The sequence below is a fragment of the Acomys russatus genome, chromosome 23 (genome assembly GCF_903995435.1).
Source record: "Acomys russatus chromosome 23, mAcoRus1.1, whole genome shotgun sequence".
NCBI lineage: Eukaryota > Metazoa > Chordata > Mammalia > Rodentia > Muridae > Acomys > Acomys russatus.
This window is the reverse complement of record NC_067159.1, coordinates 49,617,485-49,642,214: the sequence shown is the minus strand read 5'-3', so window position 1 is coordinate 49,642,214 and position 24,730 is coordinate 49,617,485. Positions and strand designations below refer to the sequence as shown.

Below are 24,730 nucleotides of genomic sequence, written 5' to 3'. Positions count from 1 at the left end.
AAAACATTTTATATATTGCTCTAATATTTTGAGCACGTCCTCATATAGACATAAAAATCAAAATGGCTTTTTAATAAATTAGTTCTTTACATCCTACTGATACTTTCACTCTTCCTCAACAATTATTTTTCTGGGGGGTTGGAGCAATGGCGTAGAGGTTAAGAGCGCTTCCTGCTCTTGCAGAGGACCTGGGCTTGGTTTCCATCAGTTCTCAGCACCCTCATCAGGTACCCATGGCTGCTTGTAACTCCAGCTCCAGGGACCTTATGCCTCTGGGATCCGTGGGCACCTGCATGCACATGGTGCCCGAAATTCATTAACCTTGCACACATACATAAATAAAAAGCATAAGTCCTAAAAAACATTTATCCTTTCACTCCAAAGTAACCCTGACCCCCAAAAGAGTGAACTCTGCTGTCAGAGACTACTAGCCTCTAACAGATCCATGTAGGTAAAGCGCAGTGCTTTCCTGTACCTTCAGGTGTACTCACGCTCTCCCTCGTCACGAGAGGAAGAGTTGCCTCCCACCCTACCTTTGGCATTACTGAACTCCTGTGAAAGGTTTCCCTCCGTGCTAAGTATGATTATTCATTGTAAACTGTGAATGGTCTTTGCCATTCTGCGGAAATAAAACTTTATACCACATCTTTTTTTTTTTTTTTTTCACCCGTGAAAAGAAATAGCAGAGGTTTCCCTTGGAGCTCCTTAGAGGACACGTGAGTGCTGTGTACACTGCCACTTCCTTTTCTGTGAGTACTGGTCTGGCTCTAAGGGACAGGGAAGCTAGTTTGTGCACGAGGGTTGGTGTGGGAAGTAGGTACCACACATAGTTGATGCCTTTGATTCATCCTGGTCATTTCTGTCCCAGTTTAGGATAAATCAAATGTTTTAGTGCTTCTGGCTGGGAATTAACACGGATGAACATTCCGCTCCTTGGCTGCAAACAGGCTTCGTTCTCTGTTACTTCTAATCTGTAAATTAGTGCATTTGTAAAAGCCAAGTCTGGATTTTTTTTCCCCTCACACCTCATTTTTCTATTAGATTCTACGGCTTTGATAGAATTTTGTGGCAGCTGCATTTTGTTGTCATTAATTTTTATTTATTTCATAGGAAGAATATAGCAAAGACTTAAATAGCATATCGAATTCTGGACACAGGCCTTTGGGTAGGGACCTGTAATGGATCAATAATTAAAGATCCCAGAGAGTCAAACTAAAAATACTAGAAGTCTCACAAAGTGGTATATAGTTTGAACTAACAGTTAGGTTTTCCTTAGCACACCCTAGTATAAGGGTACTGTGGAAAGCACCCAGGGCTCTCCGAGCCTTTAAGTCCATTAGTCTCTGAATGTTCACTCTGTGTTTGTGAAATTTGCTCTTGTAAAACCAAACACTTATGAAAGCTTTAGTAAATTTTTTTTATCATTTTAACAAACAGTTAAAAGCGGGGAGGCTAAGGGTATAGATCAGGTGTACTTAGTGTGCTTGAGGTCCTGGGCTCAATCCTTAGCAGAAAACCCAAACGAAGCCCAAAGCAAAATGCAGCTGTTTAAAAAAAAGCAAAATTAAAGATTCTAAAATCACTGATTTCCGGAGGGTAGAGATAGCTTTACCCCAGTCATTTGTACACTCCCAACAGCTCCAAATTTAGTAGAGATTAGACATTCACTATATCTGAACTTTGGGTTTGGTGACAGCTAAGCACCCCAGACCAACCCACAGCAGTGAGATTTTGGCTTAACACATGTAGATTTTACAGATTCAACAGAAAAGAGTAGAAACCGTGAATGCACAATTATGATTAACACCAGGAACTTAGCCCTTTCTTTCAAAATGTAGAATAGTTATCCCGGTTTGCTTCTTTACCTGAGTGGGAGGTCTTTCCATCCTTGAAATTGCTTTACATATAAGCCTGTTCATTTTACTTGTACCTCGGCTGACTTTTCATGCATAGGGACATAACAGGGTTTAATGATGGTCATGATAGTATATTTGAATGCGTAAGTCCTAATACTTGGCAGCCATGCCAACCACAGCTCAGTTTCTTATACAGCTTAGTTTCTTTAGCCTGCAAGATATTGCCAATCCTGAATGATTCAGCTTTTGCCATTTTGGATGATATTTCTCTCCCAGTTTCAAGCTGTATTAACATGTCCACAACAACGAAATTTTGGTTTCATAAGTATTTTTAGAGGCTTCTTGGAATACAGTTTATATTTAAATTATGCACACGTACAATTGCTGCTGGTAGAGAAACTGTCTTGGGTGGTGTTCCATTGTGAGTGGCAGGCAAGGTCTGGGGTTTACTTTAATAATCCACAGTATTTGCAGTGCCTTGGATTTCACCTTCAGGATGTTATTTTTGGTTCCTTGTAATACCACAGAGGTTATTGTGGCCACGCATGTGGGTTCAAAAATTTGACACAATTTCTGGTACGTAGTTGGTCCAAATTGCCAGACCAAAAATATGCATTTGCTTTCATTGGTCTCCTTTCCAAGAATAAGACCCTTTGGTCAGTACATTTGATCGAGTTTACTGTTAAATCTGTGGGCTTTAGCTCTGTTTGTTTTAGATGCATGGACATTTATTAAGACCCTTCCTGAAGAAAGGGAATATCTTGTGGGGTTTGAGCTCACTGGGTTTGTGGGAGGAACAGGACCTTTGCACACTGTTAGGGTGTGACCAAATGAAGAGTAGAGGGAACACTGTGGAAACAGCGACAAGTACCTTCAGAAAGAGTGGCGTGGAAGAGACCCATATTTCAATGGAGAGATGCAGGATGCAGGTTCTCTTTTAGGAGGAAGGTTTGCTGCCGTCGAGGAATGCTATCTCACACTGTCAGTTACACAAAAAGTGGAAGGAGGTGAACTGATTCGTGTGTGTGTGTGTGTGTGTGTGTGTGTGTGTGTGTGTGTGTGTGTGAAGAGCTTGCTCTGTTCAGATGATGTAGACCATGACTGTTTATAGTTTCAGTTGAGAGAGTATCTCATTGACTTGCTTAGTTTCTGAGCCACAAAATTAGAGTGGCAATATATTGGAAGGAATGGAAACCTAATTAGAAGCTGTGGATGGCAGTCTTAGGAAGAGGCAGTGATGACAGACAGACGTTGTAATTACTGAGTGTAACAGAGTAAGTGAAGGAGGGGTGAGGAATCAGAGGACCCAGGTTCTAGCCATCCTCCTTCACGAGGGAGTCATTTCCTGTTTCACATAGTTCTTGGAAGAGCATAACTAATGCTCACTGCCCCCAGTTTGCTTCAAGCTGACACGCACTTGTACTTATTATTGTGTTGCTGGAGGCTGAAATCCTAGGCCTCGTGCGTACTAGGCAAGTGCTCTACTCTGGAGCCACATCGCCAATCCCACCGTGTGTATTTTTAATGTAATATTTGTGCAAAAATAGACTTTCCTCCCTTTACACCTATCCCTAGAAGAGTTTTTGGGGTGAACTGCTGTGTGCTTCAGTAATGTTTTTTTTTTTTCAAATGTTCCTATAAAATGAGACATTGCATAGTTTTCAGGCCACAGGTGTAGGTTTTCAGTTAATTGATTGATTTATTAGAGTCTCCATAGTCAGCTGTTGCAATCTATTTCAATCTATCTATTCTGGATAGATACAATGAGATATTTGTCGCTGTTCTGGTCTTCCTCCTGTTTTAAGAACTCTGTAAACAAATAACTTAATAGTCAGTATTTGTAGGGCTCCTTAGTTACCTGTCTGTTACCTTATAGGAAGTTTAGAAATCTCTCTGTTCCTGAATATATAAGTATATATACATATTTGTATACATATATATACATATACATATATGTATGTATATTATTCATTGCAATTTATCTTTACTGAGTTAATCTTTCCCTTTGGTTATCATAAATTCCCAATGTCACAAATTTATTGAATTAAATATACAAATTAAAAAGTTGCAATGCCCTTACTAACTTTTGCTTTCTGTAAGAATGGAAAATTTAATTTCATAAGAGTGGTGGAATTTTAAAGCTGGCATGGTAGTTTATGCCTGTCCTCTCAGGACTCTGTAGGAAGAGGCAAGAGGATCAGCATGAGTTCGGGGACAGCCTATTGTACAACCTGTCTGAAAACAACAGAAATGGAGACATCAATCCCAGTCCTGGGCAGCAGTAGTGTTAATATTGATCGGTGCTCCTTTGTAGCATGTTAACTGAATAACAACCAGTCTGCACTCAGTCCATCAGTGATGGCTGGGCTCAGAGTGGCCTCTGCCTCAGTGGGCTCTTGGGGTCTCCTTTTGGCAGGAGTACTTGGGATCTAAACATAGTAAGCCTCACTCTTGCTAGGCTAAAGCTGTGCCATGGAGCTATACCCCAGCTTGAGTTTTGTTTCTGTAGTGGGACAGGTTTGAACCCTTGACACAGCCTGTGTTCCCTCAACTCCTTCAGTGCACTTTGAGTGGATGATGATAAATAAAAATAAATAAGTTCACAACCAACTAGCTCAGGATTCCAATCAATACAGGGGTGGTACATACAGGAGAGCAGGCTTGTGACATTTAGTGTTCTGGGCAGATCTCAAAGTTGTCTTGCTTCTAGACAGCGGAGAGTGTTTTGCGATGCAGTCTGTTATGACAGAATTTCAAACTGAGATCACCCTGAGTAAATACTTTCCATAGCTGTCGTTGGTGTAGATTAAAGCTGGTGCATGCTGGTCTCGGTACTCAGGTAGACCATGTCTTCTGACAGCCACTTTTACCTTTCAAATTTTATTTTCTGCCATTTTTGTTTTGGGCCATTTTCCCTTTCCTTCTTTTCTCATTTCTGCTCAAGCTGAGTCCCTCCCTGTTCATAGTCTCTCGCTGTGTGTGTCTGTGTTTCTGTCTGTCTGTCTGTCTCCCTCTCCCACCCTTACTTTCATCCTCCTTTTCTTTCTTCCTTCTTCCTCCTTCTGTCACTCCCTCCATCCCTTTTTACTATAGGGTTTTCTAGTTCAGGTAGCTTAGATGGTAAATCAGTAACTACAATGTCAGAAATTACCGTCTAATGCTGAGAACAGGCAGCGTTGCTGTCTTTTTCTACCTGCAAATGCCACTTTGTTCAAACCTTTATTGTTGAGTTAAGTACAAAAGGTGATGCTTTCACGATGGAGCGGCCATATAGACTGCGCAGAAGTGGATTCTTCCCGACCTTCAGCCGTAGCTCCAGCATATGTGTTCCCAGCATGCCTGGCCCCATATCGTCCCCAGCATTAGGATCCTCCTACCTATTAATGTCTTGAAAAGGGAGTCAGTAGGGAATCCTGTCAGAGGATCTGGGATGTGGGCTTGTCTCCCGTTCCTTCTGAAAGAACCCATCCTTCTGGGGACAAGAGTCCAGGTAACCAGCTTGTAGCAGAGGGAGGTAGCTGCATTCTTGTTGGTCTTGGAGTGTGAATGTCATTGTATTTAGTGGGTTGTGGAAACTAAAACAGTATCTTTCTTAAAAATGACATTTTTGTGTTTGTAAGGTAAAATATATAAAGAAATATTTTCATAATATTGTAGTGTCTGTGCTTAGACTACTGCCACACTTCGCTCCCTTTGAGTCATCAAGCAGCCTGTGGAACAAAGGCATTTAATTTTTACATGAGATTCTAACACAGGTGGCCACAGTTTTGGCATCAGAACATGTTCTGGAATGCAAAGAGCCATTTGTCCACAGCTCTTTTTCAGTGGGTGATCATACGTCACCGGTGGATTGTCTTTATCTTTTAATTGTGAAATGATAGGTTTTTTAAAAAGGGTGATAGGAGGCTGCTTCTCTTCCTCCCGAAATGCCTTCTATTAAAATCTGATTAGAGTATCATTGTGTTCTTGCTTTCACAGCAGAAGTCTACTGTAAATTGCATTAGATTAAACTGAATAATAACTATGGCTTGATTTAAAGTATTAATAAAATCTAAATTTATACATAAGGCTGCAGGATTTCAGGATTTTAATTTACTGAAATAAATTCCATGTGTTTAGTTTGAGGAGTGTTTCTTGAGAGATGCTTCTTAGCAAAATTAGGACAGACATACATATCACACCATTTACAGAGTCTAATTATTAAAACCTGCTAAATTTCATATTTAATACCTGTGTCTCTTTGTAAATGAGTTGCTTAGGCTTATTGTCAATGTTGAATTTATGTATTATGCATAATTAGTTTGCAAATGCTGGTGTGATTTCAATGTAGCCATGCTTTTTTAGAAGTCTCCGTGAATGATAGACTAAAAGGCAACATTCCATACTCTGTGTGCATATAGAAGTAAGATTGCTCATTAGTGGCCGTGGAACTGGATTACTGACTGTTCTACCATTTGTGAGAAAATGTGCAGATTTAATTTTATTGCACTCTTCGTTCTGGGTTAGAGTTGACTCTGAGGCCTTGTCCATGCTGGACAAGCACCACACCATTGACCCACATTCTAAACCTACATTTTTATTTAGAATTCAGATAAAAAGTGTTTTATTTGTTTTTAAAACTCTTATGTTACCCTTGTTTAATAATGTTTCAGTGTTAAAGAGGTACTTTACTGATATTTCCCCATATATTAAATATGTGGAAGTGAAAGCCTACTTTAAAATGTTTGCAATAGAAAAAAAAATCACCAAGATTTTTTTGGGTGCACTTTGCAACACAGATGCCTAATCTGTTCATTTGCACAATTTTCAGTTTTTACTTAAGAACAATATGAGAAAATTCAAGACGATCAGCTCCATATAATTTCACATACCTCAGTTTTAAATTGTTGTAAATTGTGAGAGGTGTGCGTGTGTGTGTGTGTGTGTGTGTGTGTGTGTGTGTAGATACTGTTATTGTTCTAAATAAGTATTTGAAGTTGCGTGGGATGGCTCTCCTTATGGAGCCGCAGGCTTTGTTTTAGTCATAATTTGGTGTTCTCAGCTTCCTCAGCCTTTGGACCAGGAGACACAGTGCTTCTAAATTTTTCTCTGGAGGCATTTGTTTGACTCCTGTTGATGTTGAGAATGATAAGATAATTTATATCATATCAGTAAGTTCATCTTTCTGACAAAATACTTATTTCTGTTTTACTAATACCTACTCTTCAGTATTGAATTGAAAACTAGGCCTGCCCAGAAAACAAACAAACAAAAACAACAACAACAACAACAACAACAACAACAAAAAACCAACCACCCCCCACCTCCAAAAAAAACCTCCTTATTTTAAAAGCTCTCTGTAAGTTTATTTCGGATTTAGATTGGCATTGTCTCTGCTGTACCCTCCAGAGTCCAAGCCCAGTGCTGTCTGCATCCACCCCCTGGTGGTGCACGCTGCCCCATGCTTCAGTCTCCTCCATTACCTTCCTTCCCTCATTGGCTTCTTGCCCTCCTTTCCGCAGTGTTTACTGTGCTGCCGCTTCTTGCGGGCATTATGAATGCTATCTGGCACTCTATGAAGCGATAGGTGAGAAAGCCATGAGGTCTGTTTTCCATAAGCTCATGATCTTCTGAAAATGGTTCTTCAGATACTTTTTGATAGTGGTGAGCACATGGTGCCATGTTGCCTCGTTCCATAGTGTCTGCTGGAGGTTTCCCAGAGGCTCCAGTTAGAGAAAATCAAGAGACAGACCAACACAGGGGGCAAAAGAAATTCTCTAGACAAGTGGGCAAGGGGTTACCGGGCGGAATAAGGGCACAGCAGCAAGCCTAGTGTGGACTGAGAATGTAAAATGACGTGCCACTAGGTTTTCGATGAAAAACATTGAAAGACTCGCCCTTTTCACTTCCAGATGTAAGACGAAAGGTAAATGGATTTAATATGGTGTTTTCCCCACAGTTGATTAATCTGCCTTAATTGCTATGGTAATTACAAATGTGCTCACTATTTACCACAACCAAGATTACAGCCAAGGACAAAAGCCATACACCAAGAGTGCGTACCACACCGATGGCAGAACAACTCCTGTGTCTTTCTTTGTGGCATCCTCGGATGCTTGTGGAACACTCGTGCAGAATGTGTACTCAGGAGGTGTTTTTATGGGGTGGCGGGGTGCTAGAGATTGAACATAGGGCCCCAGCTGTGCTGGGCAGGCATTCCACCACTGACCTCAATCTCTTCTGTTTTGAGACATGGTCTTTAAATTGTTCAGGCTCGTTTTGAACTTCTTCTGTAACCAAGAGTGATAAGGAGCCTCCCATTCTCCTGCCTTAGTCTGCCAAGGTACTTAGGTCACAGGTCTGTACCACCAGCCTGCTTTGCTCTCATGAGACTTAAGTTGATGAAAGAGAAACATTGGCAATTTCTGTCAAGAGCTTAAAAAAGGAATAATTCAAAGAGTTTGGTTGCAGATTTGACATAATATGACCTAATAACAGCCGATCACATATTGATGCCGAACTGCTTGCTGGCAGAAGACTGAAGAACGAGAGAGATTTGTTCCTGGCCAGTTGGTTGGCTGCTTTGGCATAATTATATAGAACATTTTAAGGTAGAAAAGAAGAGGGATCGTGTATGAATAAAAGTTTGGAGTAACATCAGTGTGACAGGCATATACACAATTTCTTGCGTGAATAAATTTGACCAAGCAGACTATTAGATTAAGTATTTTTGAAGTCATATTAGTTTGGGTGTTTTACTAATGAAAATGTTAGTTTTTAATTTGTCTTTATACCTAACATATTCTTGTCCTGCCTTGCAGCCCCTAGTTGCAATTCACTGTTGAAAAAAGAAAAGAAAAAAAATCACATTGAGACAAGAAGAAAACAAAACCAAAAACAAACTTTATAACTATAAAACACAGTTGTATCTTTCCTAAACTCAAAAAATGCTTCAGATAGGTTTTGGCTTTAAAAATTAAAGTTGAGCTTATAACAATAATGGATTTCTTTATCTATTTACATTTAGTAAGCTAGGTTCAACCAGTCCAACATTTCATTGTAAATATAATGTTTTTCTTTTTTATTTTATTTTATTTTTTTACTATTTCCTGATAATTTATTCTTTTGTTAGAGGAAGTTAGCAATCTAAAGGTACAGTTCTCCTTCATTCTTAAACAGTGTTTGTCTAGAAGGTTTTCCAAAGACTGACGGTGGAAAGGAGGCTTCTGTGATACACAGTGTGCACAGCATTATTAATCCCAACAGTTGTTGTGCTTTAATCCTCTAGAGTGATTGTTTGGGGCCAGCAGGAGATTTATTAGGAATGTATCCTGTGAAATTGTGTGTGTATATAAGCTGCTACTTATATAGATTGTACAAACGCTATTGGCAACTGTTTAAAAGTTTTAGCTATGATTGGTAGGGATGTATTAACTGCTAAAAGAAGTGTGTGTATATGGTTGGCCCATGCACCTTAACCTTCTTATCATTTATCTTCTTGTATTAATGGCACTGAATTATTAATTCATGAGCCTGGGTGGGAAGAGTGAAGGCACCATTTAAATGTGTGGCAAATTTATCCTTATCACCAGAGACATGAAAAAGAGTCATTTTGTGTTATCTGTAAAATGGAAAGGACATTTTAAATTTTCATTTACAGTAATCCACTTTACTTCCAGTAAAACACCTAGATTACCACTACCATAATATAATGTTCTTATTAAAAATTTGTAACCTTCTCTCCTCTTTGTCTTATGTATATATAACATTGGTAGAAAAGTTTAGCCTTCATTTACTTTAACATGATATCTGTTGTAGTGTAAGATGTTACTTTTATGAGTCGTGTGTTATAGTTCACTGTGTTTTAGTGGGCATTACATTTGCCAAAAGTCACATTTGCTGCTAAAAACAAAGGTTGGTTGTGAATACAGGAATAAAGAACTTTGAGAAATACTTCCTTTTAGCCAATGGTGTATACAAATTATGACTTCATAGTTATTTTGAAGTAATGCTAGTGATTTGGCATTGTAGAATTTTTAGCTTTCTCAAACAAAGTCAGCAAACTCAAGGGTAGCAATTTGCTGGTTAACACCAGTGTAACTGGGACAGATCCTGTGACTCCCGTGGGCTAGGGCCAGCAGTGCCAAGGATCTGTGTTGGATGCCATTTTCCCATCACGCTTAGGGTGGACTACCTGGGGTCTTCTCCAAACCTCTTCACTCTTCAGGCTCTGGTTACTCTTTTGATGACATTTGCATCTTCCCACGCCCAACAAAGTAGTAAGATAAACTGCCTCAGGAAAGTCCTTTTGTTCTCTTGGTGAGTAATGCAGGTAGATGCCGAGAGAGTCATATGTTCATTACGGGACTGAGCTATCTTCAATCACTCTGGTCAAAGTGTGTGCATCTGTAGGGTAGGTCAGCCATGGCCAGCCTGCACTAAGTAGGCTTTCCTATCTAGCCTTGCCTAGTTATTTACCCTTCACTATGCAGTGGCCACAGTCTGTAGTGGTGATGGATACTCTTGACTCCTAAAGCTTAAACTGTTGACTCTCTGGTCCTTTACAGAAATATGGTGTTATTTGATCCCTTTTCTGATGCCACAGAGTTTGTGCACGTAACTGGTGGCTTTGCTCTTTGCAAATATGATGAAACAATTCACAATTTTAGATGCAGGAGATCTAAAGAACCAGTAGCTATCATGGGTCCTTACCTTTTTGGCTTCTGGGGATAGGGGTCTCATTGTGTAGCCCAGGCTGGCTTTGTATGTGTGATCTTCCTGCTGAGATATAAGACAGCCTCTAACTATGTCCTCCCCTAAACTCCCAAAGCAGGCTCTCACTCTGTAGCCCAGGGTGGCCTTCCTTCCCAGAACCCCAGGTGTTGACATTGATGAGTCAGTCACGCACACTTTTTCTCTCTTTTATTGATTATAATGCGGTAATGATAAACAATTTTTTCTCTCAAAGTTCTTTAAATTAAAATGCTTTAAAAATCGCGTGTGTGTTGGCGCTTTCTCAGAAAAATGGGAATAGGGCTTCCTCAAGACCCAGCTATCCCACTCCTTGGAATATACCTAGAAAATGCCCTACCACACAACAGGGACATAGGCTCAACCATGTTCATAGCTGCTCTATACATAATAGCCAGAACATGGAAACAGCCTAAGTGTCCCTCAGTAGAAGAATGGACTAAGAAACTGTGGTATATTTACACGATGGAATACTACTCAGTTATTAAAAACGAGGAATTCCCGAAATTTGTGGACAAATGGATTGATCTAGAAATTATCATAATGAGTGAGTACACCCAGAAGCAAAAAGAGACAAACGGTATATACTCACTTATATCAAAACACTAGTCCAAGGGATACGTACCATGAAAATCTTTACTTACCAAGAAAGTGGGTCAGAGGAGAGGATATCCGATTGAGACTTTAGGCAAGAGTAGCATGGAAGAAAAAGGAAATTGTAGGACCCACAGGGTCCTGGAAACCTACAAGAAGAACTTTATGACAGGCAGATCTGGATCCTGGGGTCCTCCTCAAACTAAGGCACCAGCCAAGGAGAATATAGGCAGTAAGCTTCGAACCCCTACCAAGACCTAGCCGACGAACATGATACTCTCCACCGTTGAGTGGAGAGTGAGATCTGACTCTCACAGGAACTCTGGTGCCCCTTTTCTGACCATGTCCCCCAGATGGGGAGACCTGGTGGCACTCAGAGGAAGGATAGCTAGTTACCAAGAAGAGACTTGATATTCTGAGAGCATGTATAGGGGGAGGAGGTCTCCCTAGGTCACGGACATAGGGGAGGGGAGAACGGGAGAAATGGGAGGGAGGGAAGAATGGGAGGAAACAGGGGAAGGGCTAACAATCGAGATGTAATATGAATAAATTAATTTAAAAATCTAAAAAAAAAAAAATCGCGCGTGTGTGTGTCTGTGTGTGTGTGTGTCTGTGTGTGTGTGTCTGTGTGTGTGCATTAATTACCAAATGAGGAAGTCTTGTAAAGTTATTTAAACATTGAGCAAGTTTTGGTCAGTTTTCTTTTGTAACTTTTCTTTTGTTTTTTGGTAAAAAACATTGCTGGTTTATTGTTTTTTTAGGTGTCATTTGAAATTTTACCTGGAGTTGAAAAATTACATTTAAATTTTGAAAATCACTTTTCTGAAATCCTCAGATCTCTTCCAACTCTGAGTGGGGTAGCACTAACCTATAAAATTTAATGTTTTGAGTTTTCAGCAAAATTTTAAAATTTTATTATCTAACAATCGTTCAAAATGACACAGTTGGTCTTTATTTCTGAAGATATCTGTTGACAAATTCCTCTCTGACATTGCCTTAAAATTTTAAAATAGGCTCACACTCTTTAGTCAAAGCTCTCCTAGGATTCATTGTTCTCAGAAGTAACTGATGCTTTCGAAGACAACACTCTGTTATGTTCATTTATTTGAGCACAAATGGAATCTTTTAACACCGCTAGTGGATTTAATTATTTAGAAATGTTTGATATATTCATTTTCTCTACAAATTACGAAAAAAGAAAAAAAAAAAAAAACAGCTGAGCTGGTCATGGTGGTGCACACCTGTAATTCTAGCATTCAGGAAGGCAGAGGCAGGGGATCTCGGTGACTTCAAGCCCATCCTAGTCTCCAAAGCCAGATCAGGACAGCCAAGACTACACAGAGAAACCCTGTCATGAAAAACCAAAAACCAGAAACCAAAAACAAAACAATAAACCCAATTTATTTGATTTTTTTTTCTTGTAGACATCAATAGTTATACATGAGGGGGTACTTGGTGACTTAGGGGTCCTGTTCTTTCTTGAAGTCCTTGCTGTTTTGTCATGCTGGTTTTGTTTGTTTGTTTGACTATGTAGCTTTCTTAAAAAGGTGGAGTGTAGAATATGTGAGCGGAATGAATGTCAGGGCCCTACGTTGTAGCTGCAGATATAATAGGAGCTTAGCCAAGTTGTAGAAACCCTTGAATGTCTTCCGTGATATTACTTAGGGGAAATCAGGGCCGAAGGTCTCTAAGTGGGAAAATCAGAAAAAAAAATACACAGTTCTTGGCTTTCCCTACTTTCCCACACAGCTGGTGAACTTGAGACCCAGATGTTTGTGAAGGGTCCCAACTCTCAGAAGGCAGGTTAAGTCTTGATCTCAGCCTTGATACCTCATTTGGTTGGTCGAAGAGATACCCATGCAGAAACTCTATTACTTACTTCCTATTTTCACTTGAATTAATTTGTAACTATAGAGTTGTAAGAATTTGGTGATTATTTGTTTTATATATTCAACATTTTCTAACTGATTTTAATTCTCCATAGAGTTTTAATTTCATCATATCTTAGTCCTTTCCAAACAATTCCTTTAGAACGTAACACAAGATTAACCAGTATGAGAAATAAACAAAACAAAAACACTGATTTCAGAATTCAAGGCTATAAAGAAGTTACTCATTAGCCAGTGAGAAGCAGATAGAAGGCTGATACGGTCCAATTTGATTTAAAAGAAGCACAAACGTACACAAATGCCGTATAAAACGACAGCTTCCAAGTGAGAGATATATTACTTACTAGTTTATTGCAGACCTATAGTGCCGTGTGTCACATTTTTCTTCAGCTTTGTGCTACATTTTCAGTTTAGCTCATTCCTTGTGGGCTCCCTGTTTGCTGTTTGAGTCAGTGACGCCCACTGTGTAGTAGTCTTCTTGTGTCAGTCTCCTGAATGCTGGAATTACCTGTAGGACCAGCCATCCTGGGCTCTTGCTAAGTGTCTTTTAATTTTTTTTTTTAATATTCTTAAAGATCATTTACATGCTTTTTTCAGAATACCTCCTCACCTCCAAGAACCTTCTGATGGTGACAGGGTGTTGTTGTGACGTAACTAGCAGGCCCAGAGTCATTAGTATTTTCCTTAGTGGTTGTATACACAGAGAGAGAGGGAATTTGAATATTGATTCCTTCTATGATAATTAAGGCGCGTTGCTAATTATATTGGAGAAAATGTTTGTGTTTGTTTTTCTGACTTAGAAGCAACTTCTCAGGTAGTTTGATTCATGAGATCTATCAGTCTGGAATAATTTGTTAATTTATAACACATAATTGTTAGTGCTTTAAATAGCAATATAAATGGATAAAATTAAGATAGCTCAACTGGAAATACTAAAAATTAAGTTAATACATAGTTATCATTACCTAAGGGATGTTAGTTTTTCTCCTGTAAACATTTTGAAAATCAACTCATTATTCTTCTGGATTTTCAGCACTTTCGTGATCACAAAATGAGTTTATTTACATTTTTCATTCTAAAGTAAATTATATTAGGAACCACGCAGTAGGTTTATTTAATCAACTTCATTGATGGCAGCTATGACTTTAGACCATTCATATTTCCCAGCTCGCTATCTCCTTGCTGCTCTGGAGCAACCTCTATGGTTCTCATGTTAGTCTATCAAGTGTTTCAATCTCTACCTGTTTGTTTCTTTGTTTATTTTGTTCAGCTGTTACAGCTGTTTAGTCAGTTCAGCTGTTTTTGACTTACAGTGTGATCTCCTTTTGTATGAGACGTTTTTCTCTCTTAGTCTGCAGTGCATGGCACCTAGAAGCTCCTCAGTAAGAACCTGCGTATAGGTGGGATGGTGGCTAATGATCAAGGTGCTCAGCTGTCCTCTTAGCCTGGCAGGGCAGTTAGCGCCTCCGTGAGAGCAGCTGGAGTCAGTCAGACAGTGTAGTGAAGGAGCCTGGGATTGCGCCAAGCTTCCATTCTTAGGATTGCTGCTCGGGCCTCTCTCAGCTCCTACTTCTAGTCTTGGTGTCCATACATTTTGGGAATTGAGCTGAAACAAAGCAAACATCCACTACTACCACCACCACCAGCAGCAGCAACAAAAACACTGCACCATGGAGTGCATGCCTCCAGTCCCAGAACTCAGGAAGTAGAGAATGCGGATCCTGAAATAGGCTGCTTAACTAGATTAGCCAGAACTGCTGGTGAGTTAGCAGCAATAAGAAAGCTCAAAGGTTCAGAGCAGGACCTTGCTTCTGTAAATAAAGCGGGGAGAGATGAAGAAGACACTGAACATCAGGCACGGGGCTGTGTTTCCTGTGTGTGGGTATATTGGCACACGTACATGTCAACATGCATGCATGCCCACCATCTAGAAATAAAGTACAAATAAACACTTAAATAATAATAGCTTTTCTGAGTGAAGTGTAATGACACGCCCTTGTAATCCCAGAGTTTGAGAGGTGGAGAGAGGAGGATAAGGAATTCATGTCCACCCTCCGCTAAATAGTGAATCTGACCTATGTGAGCCCTTGTTTCAAAAACCTTAAATCATTCACTCATTCAATTCAACCAGAATAGCTTTTCCTTTCCCCCAAATGGTGAAAACACAATGACAACAACAAGAACGCTATGCCTTTTTCTAACAAGAGGCACAAAATGCATTGGTAACATTTTTTTTTTCAAATATAAATTTGAGGAATTTGTCAGCTTCCCAATATACATAGTGCAGTAATTTTGCCTGCTCTGTCGCTTTGCCTCCCCACACCCCTTTTGTTTGGAACTTAAGTTGCAAGTTTTCTGTGCTGTCAGAAGATGTCCCCCATACTGGTTTGAAAATGACAGCTATTTGTTTTTGTCATTTCAACTGGATGGGTTTTAATGAGGAGGATGGCAGCTTGCCCCGACTGTGCCCTGGTGTCCACAGCTCCAGCCTCTTTTGCAAGCTCAGCAAGACTCCTAGATGATAGCATAAAGCAGACGCGAGTGGGAGACTTCCCGAACTCTTTCTGTTCCTGAACCCCAGAGGAGGATTTATTCCTTCACAGCGAGGAAGTTTCAGTAAAGGGTAAGACCAAAGCCTCTTATGGGGACCTTAGCATAAAGTGTTCAAGAAGCACTGTGGTTATTGATACCCATGTCTGTAGGGATCAGACAGAGGGAGAGAGAGGGTGGAGACTGCTGGTTGGCCACGTGGCTTTAAGGTTTCATTCAGCCTTGCCACCTCTACCCCCAATGCTGTCCTTGGGAAGGGAAGAAAATAAACTCAAACCCCAAGGAAGCACCTGGTGTTGAGAAAGCTTCTCTGATTAGTGATTTTGAAGGTTCCCTGGGGTGTCTATTGGTGGAAAACTCCCAGAGCTGTTGGTGTTTTCTCAGGGCTGAGCAAGGAGAGCTAAGCCTAGCCTGGCTGTGAGGAAAACCGAAAACTCCGACTCAGGTTTAGCTAAGTTGATAAGAGTCGAGGTGGGGAGGCTAGCTTCTGCCTCTCATGCTTGTTAGTAAAATATGGAAAAGCTGCTGTTTTCTTGAGTCAGGAAATCCCATCTGATAATGATTACATTTTATAGTGGAAATGAGATCAGAAAGACTGATTTTGCTAAGCCACCCTTGGTTTTTATTTACGTTCCCCATGTACCAATGTGTTAACACTTTAGGCTCACCCAGAGCATGCTTGCTTTATTTCTGCGGCATGAATGTGTATACAGTGACAAGCACTTGTGACTTTGGTAGTCTCCGGCAGACCTTGCTGTCTGCAGGTTTCTCTTTGCATTTAATATCCAGTGTTCTCAGTAGGTCAGTGTCCATGAGCGGAAATCAGCTTCTGTGATTCTTTGATTAGTAGCCTTGCTTTTGGTAGAAAGCCCACTTTCATTCATCAGTTTTTAACAAATGTGCTACATTTTCTTTTCCTTTATCATTGATGCTAAATTCTGTCTGCTCCTTCATGATGCTTATCAGCGATTCAGCCTTCTACCTTCTGTACTTGCTAAGTAAATGTCACATCATCAGGGTAAATGTGATTTCCGGACCATGCAGCATAATGATGCGACTGAGAGCTGGTCATTGGTGTTTCCCTTTCAAGTGATTTCACTGACAGTTTAAGGCACGGGAATGTTTATTGCAGGTAGTAAACACAAAAGCAGGTTGCCGACCACAAGCCGAGTCTGAAACGTCCAGGGCTGTTGGGATGCACACAGTGCTGAAGCGTATTCCTGGAAGTCGCTCCCCAGCTGGGAAAGGCTTCCTAGTAAGGGATGCATTAATTGACTTTTTACATGGCTGAGTAACAGGGTGTGTAGATCTGAAGAGGTCACGACTGAGGTAGGGTAGACAATTGCTTGTGGGTCACAGAAGCAAGACGAGGATGAAAATAGCTGGAATGTTTTTATGTGGAGAATGAGATGGAAGCACGGGAGGTTGTCCAACAGAACCTTGGATTTGCTGAAGATTTTAATCAGAGCTGGTTTAAGGAGTACTGTGCCATTGATGGTTACACAGTGTCACTCTGCCCACTCTTCGCCTTGGCCATGCTAAGCTTTCTGATGTGTTTGGAAAAAGATTTTGTAAAAATCTAAATACAAATAAATATCATTCAAAGTAATCTTTTGTTTGTTCAAAGGATATACAATGTCCCCTTTTCTGCTTTTGTTCCTAAGGTTTATTTTGCTTTGTGAGAAATACTTGTCCCCTCTGTTTTTTAAGTCACAGACATTTAGAAATCTCTCTCTCTCTCTGTATGTATGTATGTATGTATGTATGTATGTATGTATGTATGTATGTGTATTTATTTTATCCCAGGTGAGCCTTGCTGTGTTCCTCCTGCCTCAGTCTCCATGGTCTTGAGGTTGTAGGCGTGCACCAGCGTGCCAGCCTGTGCGAGCTGGTGTTTGCAAGTGGTTTGAAGGGTTGGCTTGGCACCTGCATGAGTGCATGTAAGTTTCCTTAGGCCCTAGCTCACTTAAGAGCAAAACCTTCTTGGATTCCTCTTGACATATTTATTTATTCATTCTACTCTTAGCGGATGGTGGTTTGTAAGTATTTCAGTTTTCATTAACATTTGTTCAATGAAGGGTTGTTTTTAATTTGGATCACAGCAGTAAAATTTTCTGACTTACTTTTCAAAATTGCACTCCATGTATGAACCTCTGGAAATAATTTTATTTGATGTGAACGTGATTCGTTATAGGTTGTAGAATGAGAAAAATAAATTTGATATATATTTTTTTTACTTACTGCACAGGCAGATGAACTTCATCTTTATTTGTATAAAAGAAGCCATGACATTATACATTCCAGAATCTTCTATTTTCCAGAAATAGACATTTACACTGCGTCTCCCAGTCAAGTGGCCTGTGCGTTGTAAAGTGTGTTTCACAGTCTCAAACCTTAAGAATACATGGGATTTCAGTGCGTAAAATCTGCTTCTGAAGTCGTTGTGCTGGCCAAAGACCACAATAGAGGTCTTGGTTGTGTGTGGTTTCTCCTGCCTTTCCCTCTCACTCACACAGGCTAGCCTATCTTGGCAGCTGTTTCCTACAAAGCAGACATCAGCCCTTGATTTCTTCCTTCCTTTTCTTCCCACAAACAAGGACTCTTTCAAATAGTGGGTGACCAAAGACAGACGGATCTTGGATCGCTGTAAGAAACTGGAGACGGGTTTGAGAGTGGTACAAGTGGGCAAGCTGCCTGTGTGGAGAGCTCACTGTGAGGAAAGACCTATTGCAAGAAAAACTTGGATAGGCAGAATCCCTTGCTTGAGCATAGGTCCGTCCAAAGGCTGGCTCAGACCTAGTTGTAGCAATGCATGGCTCTCTTTCACACATTGAAATTATTCTCAGCTGCTTGATCAGATGACTGAAAAGACGGAAGCGTGTGAGAAAATATTCATTGATGAGCACTTGGGTGTGTCAGAGCACTAGCATTTTGATCGGTCTAATGGAGAGTAACTTTCAGCATTGACAGGCTGTAAACTACAGGCTTACTTACTTCAGATTGTCTTTGACCAAGCAAGCTACCTAGTAGTGCATGTGGAGTTGTGTCCTGTCTCCACAAGACTAAGTTTCGATGTCTTCCTTCTTTCTGTGACATTTGCATTCAGAAGAAGAGGAAGCATGGTGCCTCTTCTTTTGTTTTTGTTTTATTTCTTTTGATAGAGAAGCTTATATGGCGCGGGTGTGGGGGTTTCTTAGAGCGGCATAATACCCGGGGCTACTTTCATCATGGCCGTACCTAAAATCTCTTCAGTATTTTTACAGAGCTAAAATGTGGGCTGAAGCGTACACATACAGAGGCATATACAGACATAGTTTTATCCCTTACCTATAAGTACAATAAAACCAACTCCTTATAATAGAAATGTCTTGATTGCTTTTCATCTGAGACTTTTGTGGATTTTTATATGCAAATGCTAGAGAGTAGATTCAGAGTAATTTGTTTCTTACATCCTTTTTTTTTTTATATTTGTTGCTGACAGCTGTGATAATCCCTTTGTAGTTTGATGAATGTTATGATGTTTCAAACCATTTAGAATCTGACCGCCTTTCTGCTGAAGTTTTATCATGACAGAATAGGGAGAACTGCTAATAGAATGTGGTCCATGGAGCCTCTAACAAATACGAGTAATTCGGATGACATGACAGAATACTTGATGAGCCAGGAAGTCTTGGTTTGCTTTTTTTTTTTTTTTTTTTTACCGATAAGAGTTAAGTCACTAAGAATTTGTTTTGAGTCATGTATATAACCTGAGAGAGTCAAGGAATAGAAGTGGCTTTATGTTCCCACTTCATAAAACTCTTCAGTTAAAGCTGGGGTTGGTAGCTCAGTGGTAGAGTGCTTGCTTAGCATAGATTAGTCCTTGGGTTCGATTCCCCAGTTCTGCTCCTCACCCAACAGCAAACGCTACATGAATTTCACAGTTGCAGCTTGTGTGGGTTCTCTAAGGGAACAGTGGTTTCCTTACTGTGGGAGGGTGGGGCAGGAGGTTCAGGTATATTTGGGGACTGTCTTCATTTCATGTGTGTTGTAAGGCAGTATGACCCCTTATACTACCCTACAAGGAAGGCTCCAAATGACCTGTTTTCACGTGGTCTGAGGAGCTGAGGATACTAAAGGATTTGAATCCACACTCTTCATTCTTTTGTACTCTCTCTAGTTTGGGTGTGTGTGTGTGTGTGTGTGTGTGTGTGTGTGTGTGTACACACACCAGTCAGGGATCATCAATATTAGGAAAATCTGTATATCAGTTATTTTTTAAAAAGTGATGCAATGCATCTCGTGACAGACACCTTTAATGCTGGTGCTCAGGTTGGGACAGGAAGATCATGATTTCATTCAGAATAACCTAGAATTAGATGCTGTATTAAAAAAGAAAAGAAAAGAAGCCTCCAAAGCCCTTGAAGATACAATGCTCAGGGATTTTGTGTATTTATTTGGGTCCAGTAGACTCAGTGATGTTACTTTGCTTTTTAAGCTCCACCTTATTCAGAAAAAAGCAATTATAGGAAACCTAAAGCATTAAAAGGAAGTAGTTTTGAGACAGTAACTAACTGCTCATTGTATGAATGATTAGCAGGGAAGCAGTGGCTAAAGACGGTGTTTGATTGCCTGTGTTGGAAATGAGCATACACCCGTATGTTAACAACCACCTACCTTTGTTCAGAAAAAAAAAAAACAAAAAACAAAAAAACGAACTCATCAGATCTGTAATCGGCCTTGCAAGGCAACTGGGAAAACACTACATTACATTGCTGTTACTGTGATCAACAAAAGCCCATGTGCTTATATGTGTATCTAGAGGCACTCTATATTCTAAAGCTAGTTCTTTGGTCAAAACGTTAATGCCATGGAGAGATGGGTGAATTATCTCAAGTGACTTCCTGTGTTGCTAAAGAGAATGTTATTGTTAATATACACACACATATGCATGTGTGTATTTATGACTATGATCGTCTACACATTTTGGGGGCTTTGTTATCAGTATGACTCAGATATTGTGCATTTAGGAGCGGTTACTGTCTTGGATATGCAATCAGAATGCATTTTATACTTAAGAAATGGAGAGAGTGGGAGAGGTTTGTTACTCATGCATTTGCTGTGATGCCATACCAGGGCTTTAAAGTAAGTGATGGATTTGTTTGTTTTTTTCAGCTATGAGGATCAATGATGCAGACTGCTGGGTTCGATGAAGCTGGGCATTTATAACTAGATTCATTAAGGAATACAAAGAAAATATTTAAAGGGATCAATAATGGTGTCTTCTGGTTGCAGAATGCGAAGTCTGTGGTTTATCATTATAATCAGTTTCTCACCGAATACAGAAGGTAAGACACAATTCACATTTTTTCCCCCTGTAAACCCAGGAGGACTTGAGGAGTGTAATCCTCTTAGTGTTACAGTGGCTATATTCTTATTTCGTTATTTTAAAAATAGGTGTTGAATTCATATTTTGCGGCTAAATTATTTTCATTACACTGTTCTCTAGTATAGGAAGTTCTAGATACCTTAGTTTATATTTTTATATTAGTTTATAGATTTACAGATATAATAATTCTCAGCAATCCTTTGGTATGTTTTATATGTCTTGGTTGCCTTCATTTCAGAAAACTTGAGTTATTTTTTTTATGATTCTTTGCCCTTCATTTTACTTTTGAAAACTTTGTCTTAGAAGCTCTGGTTCTTTATTTTGTTCCTAACTCATATTGCTGTAACACTTGAAATACAATTTCTCATATTTGTGAATACACGTTCATATTCTTTTCAGTGTGAAGAATTTCAGAAAAATAGCAAATTTCCCTGTAGTTAAGAAATTCAGAATAGCTACTACTAAGTTATAACCCCAGTCCTTAACAAAATGCTAAAATTTATAAATAATTGTGAGTGTAGTTTTAAACACAAACCTAATTTTCAAGGAAGCACACTTAACAGATTTTTAAAAATTCTAAATAGTGAGAATTATCACCAATTTCTAAATGGATTTCTCTGATACTTATTAATTATGGTTTTCATTATTTTCACATTTTAAAAAAGTACTCACCCAGGTGCTTTTTAGACCAGGCTGGAAGTGAACACAGAAGTAAGATGTGACAATCCTATGCCGTAGATCACGGCAATGTTTATTTATTATGAAAATTTATTATGAAAATATGTTAACTTAAAAACTCTTTTAGAAACACCTGCACATAGAGTAGATTCTTTCAGTCTTGATATAATAAAGCACTGAACTGGTTATGTGAACTTTTCAGTGTTCCAGTCCTTACATATAAAAAGATGGGGGAAAGGCATACTATCAACTACAGAGAAGCCACTGCCCAGTGTCTTGGTGAAGAATTTAAACCATCTAAACATTTTCATTTTGTCAAAAGGAGTTTCTTTGAATTACTTGTTTTAAAGTTGCACTTCATTGTTTTCTGCAAGCTCTCCCACATCTGATACACTAATATAACTTAATAATGTAATTTAAGTAGTTAACATACTTAGGAATATCTGAACTTATTTCCGTACTTGAAACATATAGTCACTTGAAAGTTACACACAGGCACATATTTAATTCAAGGATGACACAGTTCTTTGCTTTAGAAGCGAAGATAGAAAATCTAAAAGTGTAATACATCTGAATAGCTAGTGCTATAATGACAAACAGGCGGAAACTAAGTTTAATAATAAAAATCTCAGACTTGGATTGCTGTGAAAAATCATACATGTGGGCTATAATTTTGCATCTTTTTTTTTTTTTTTTGGAACACTGTCTGAATTCCTGCTGTTATATTTGAGTGTTTTTATACATTGAAAAAGATTCCAGGTGTGGACCAATGGCTCATTAGTCCAATAATGAAAAAATTTCCAATCAAGATAGAAAGCACTTTGCCAGCAGAGTAGCCTCGCTCGGGCGCTGGGGGGGGCGGGCGCTCTGTCGGGGGGCTTGTGCGGAGGCTTTTCATGAGATGCTGTCGTTGTGTTTCAAGTGTCACCTCTCAGGTCAGGATTCATATCCGCTGTTAAGAGAAATTTCATTTTTGCCTCATCAGTCCAGGGGCGTGTTGCTTTTGAAAGAATTCCCTCCTACTGGCAAAAAAGAGCCTGGGAGGGACTCACACTGCTGGCTTTAAGAGCAGCCACGGTGAGCGCACACTGCTAGAACATCTAGGAGGTGTCACATGAGTTTGTCTTTGAGGACTTGTGTATGACACTGTCCACTTTTATTATCAGAAACCAGTTAATGGCCTGTGAATACCTGTTGAGAAACAAATCAAAGTTAGGTGTAAAGGGCACAGGGCAGAGGGTTAGAACTTTCTCTTCTCAGCCATTAAGCTGTTTCCTACATGACTTTCCTTTTTCTTCCTTCTTTTTATTTGTGTGTGTGTGTGTGTGTGTGTGTGTGTGTGTGTAGGGTAGACAATGACATAGGTAGTCCTGTTTTGTCACACTCTGTAGACTCATTCCCTTGTTTCAGGGTGTCTCCCTGAACTTGGAGCCAGGCTGGAGTCAGTAAGGCCTGTTATCCTTTTGTCTCTACCCCCACAGTGACAGCCCCAGCTTTTTGTGTAGATACTGTGATTCGAACTCAGGCCCTCAAATTACTTAGCAAGCACTCTCAGGGGATGCCTGGAGACTTCTCTTCGCTGTGGCCTTTGCAGACAGGAGAGCTGTTTGTGCCATTTGCAAGGTGCTTGTGAACACTCAGAGTAGGTCACCTAGCTGGCTTAGTCCCTTACTCTTTATTGGGTGTTGAACCTGAGTGTGTGCTTGATATTAAGACATGCACACAGTAGGCCTCCAGCTTAGGAGCTTGTGTTCCTCTGTTGGGGGTGGAGCCTCAAGAATCCATTGGGGTCCAGTAAGTCACTGAAGTGCTGCAACTTGAGGTGTGCCATGGATCGAACCTGCCTGCCAAACCCACCCTGGATTGGGTTCGTTTTATTATTTAACCCATTTTGCCAGTTCTTCAACCTTTAAGTAGAATTTTCAAAAAAGAAGAAGAAGAAAAATAAGAATTTCAAAGCACTAAAGATGAAAGAAAGCAAAGCCCCTAACCGAGCTGCTGCATCCATATTCTTCAGTGTTTTCACTTTCTCCTACATACGTGCTTTTTCCTTGGTGTAAGTGTGGAGGCTTCATGTATCTCCAATCAGTGAGACATCTATCAGTGGTTAGACAAATTTTGTCACTCTGACGTTTCTTGTGCAAATTCTTGCACTTTTGTTACTTGTACTTTTTTCTCAGTGCTGGGTTCTGGTGCAGGGCCTTGTGCTTGATGGCGGGCGGCGGAGGCGGTGGGAGGTGGGGGGTTGGGTACTCTGTCACTTGGTTATGTCCTCACCTCTTCCTGTGCATACCGAAAATCAAATACAACACTCATCTGAAGTGCTCCAAGATGATAAAAACTAATTATTTGAAAATCTAGCTGCTTGTATTCTGTTTGTCCACCAATTTGTCATGTGATTTTTTTTTCAAAATAGAAACAATGCCCTGTTCATGAGTCTTCTATGTAACTTTGAAGATTGTAGTGTCTCTGTATAAACAGTGATTGTATGAAGATCGTACTTTGATGTGTTTTGTAAATTTTCCATATAACTGACTTATATTTCTACAGAGCTAACCTTGCCTTTACAAGTCACTTCTGTTGAGAACCTGGTGTGGTTTGATTATTTGGCCAATTTTTGTAAACATAGTAACCCACTGTGGAATCACATATCAGTAAGTCAGGAGGTAAATTGAATTTTTGTGTCCTAGAGAATTAAATTATGCTATATAATGGAGCCCTGGCAAGCATAAGTCAGACACACGAAGGCTCGCTCAAGTGACGGGTTACAAATAATAGCAGTTCTTGAGCAAAGCCAGCGAGCTGAACTTTAGGCTGAATTCTTTATGCGATGAATGTGTCATTAGACCTCATAACTCTGAATGCTACTTAATTAATGCAGAGTACACCGTTGCTTACCCGGTTTCAAAGGAAAATGTTGTAATCAATGCAAACGGCAAATAAAGATTCTCATTTTTATAGACACCAAGAAAACCTGACAACATACTGGCAGGAAAGAGTATCAAGCCTGGGTCAAGATGGCACATTTTCTGATACCTTTTACACTAATGATAGTTTATTAGTTT

At 39.8% G+C, this 24,730-nt stretch overlaps 1 protein-coding gene across 1 annotated transcript in view; it reads left to right on the top strand.

Moving 5' to 3' along the window:
- Adgrl2 (adhesion G protein-coupled receptor L2) overlaps nt 1-24,730 on the top strand; it is a 177,174-nt gene that overhangs the window by 14,382 nt on the left and 138,062 nt on the right. Inside the window, exon 2 of the mRNA XM_051165523.1 lies at nt 20,774-20,946. Within this exon, the coding sequence (XP_051021480.1) occupies nt 20,874-20,946 (73 nt within the window). The 5' untranslated portion in view covers nt 20,774-20,873. The remainder of the gene's footprint in view (nt 1-20,773; nt 20,947-24,730) is intronic.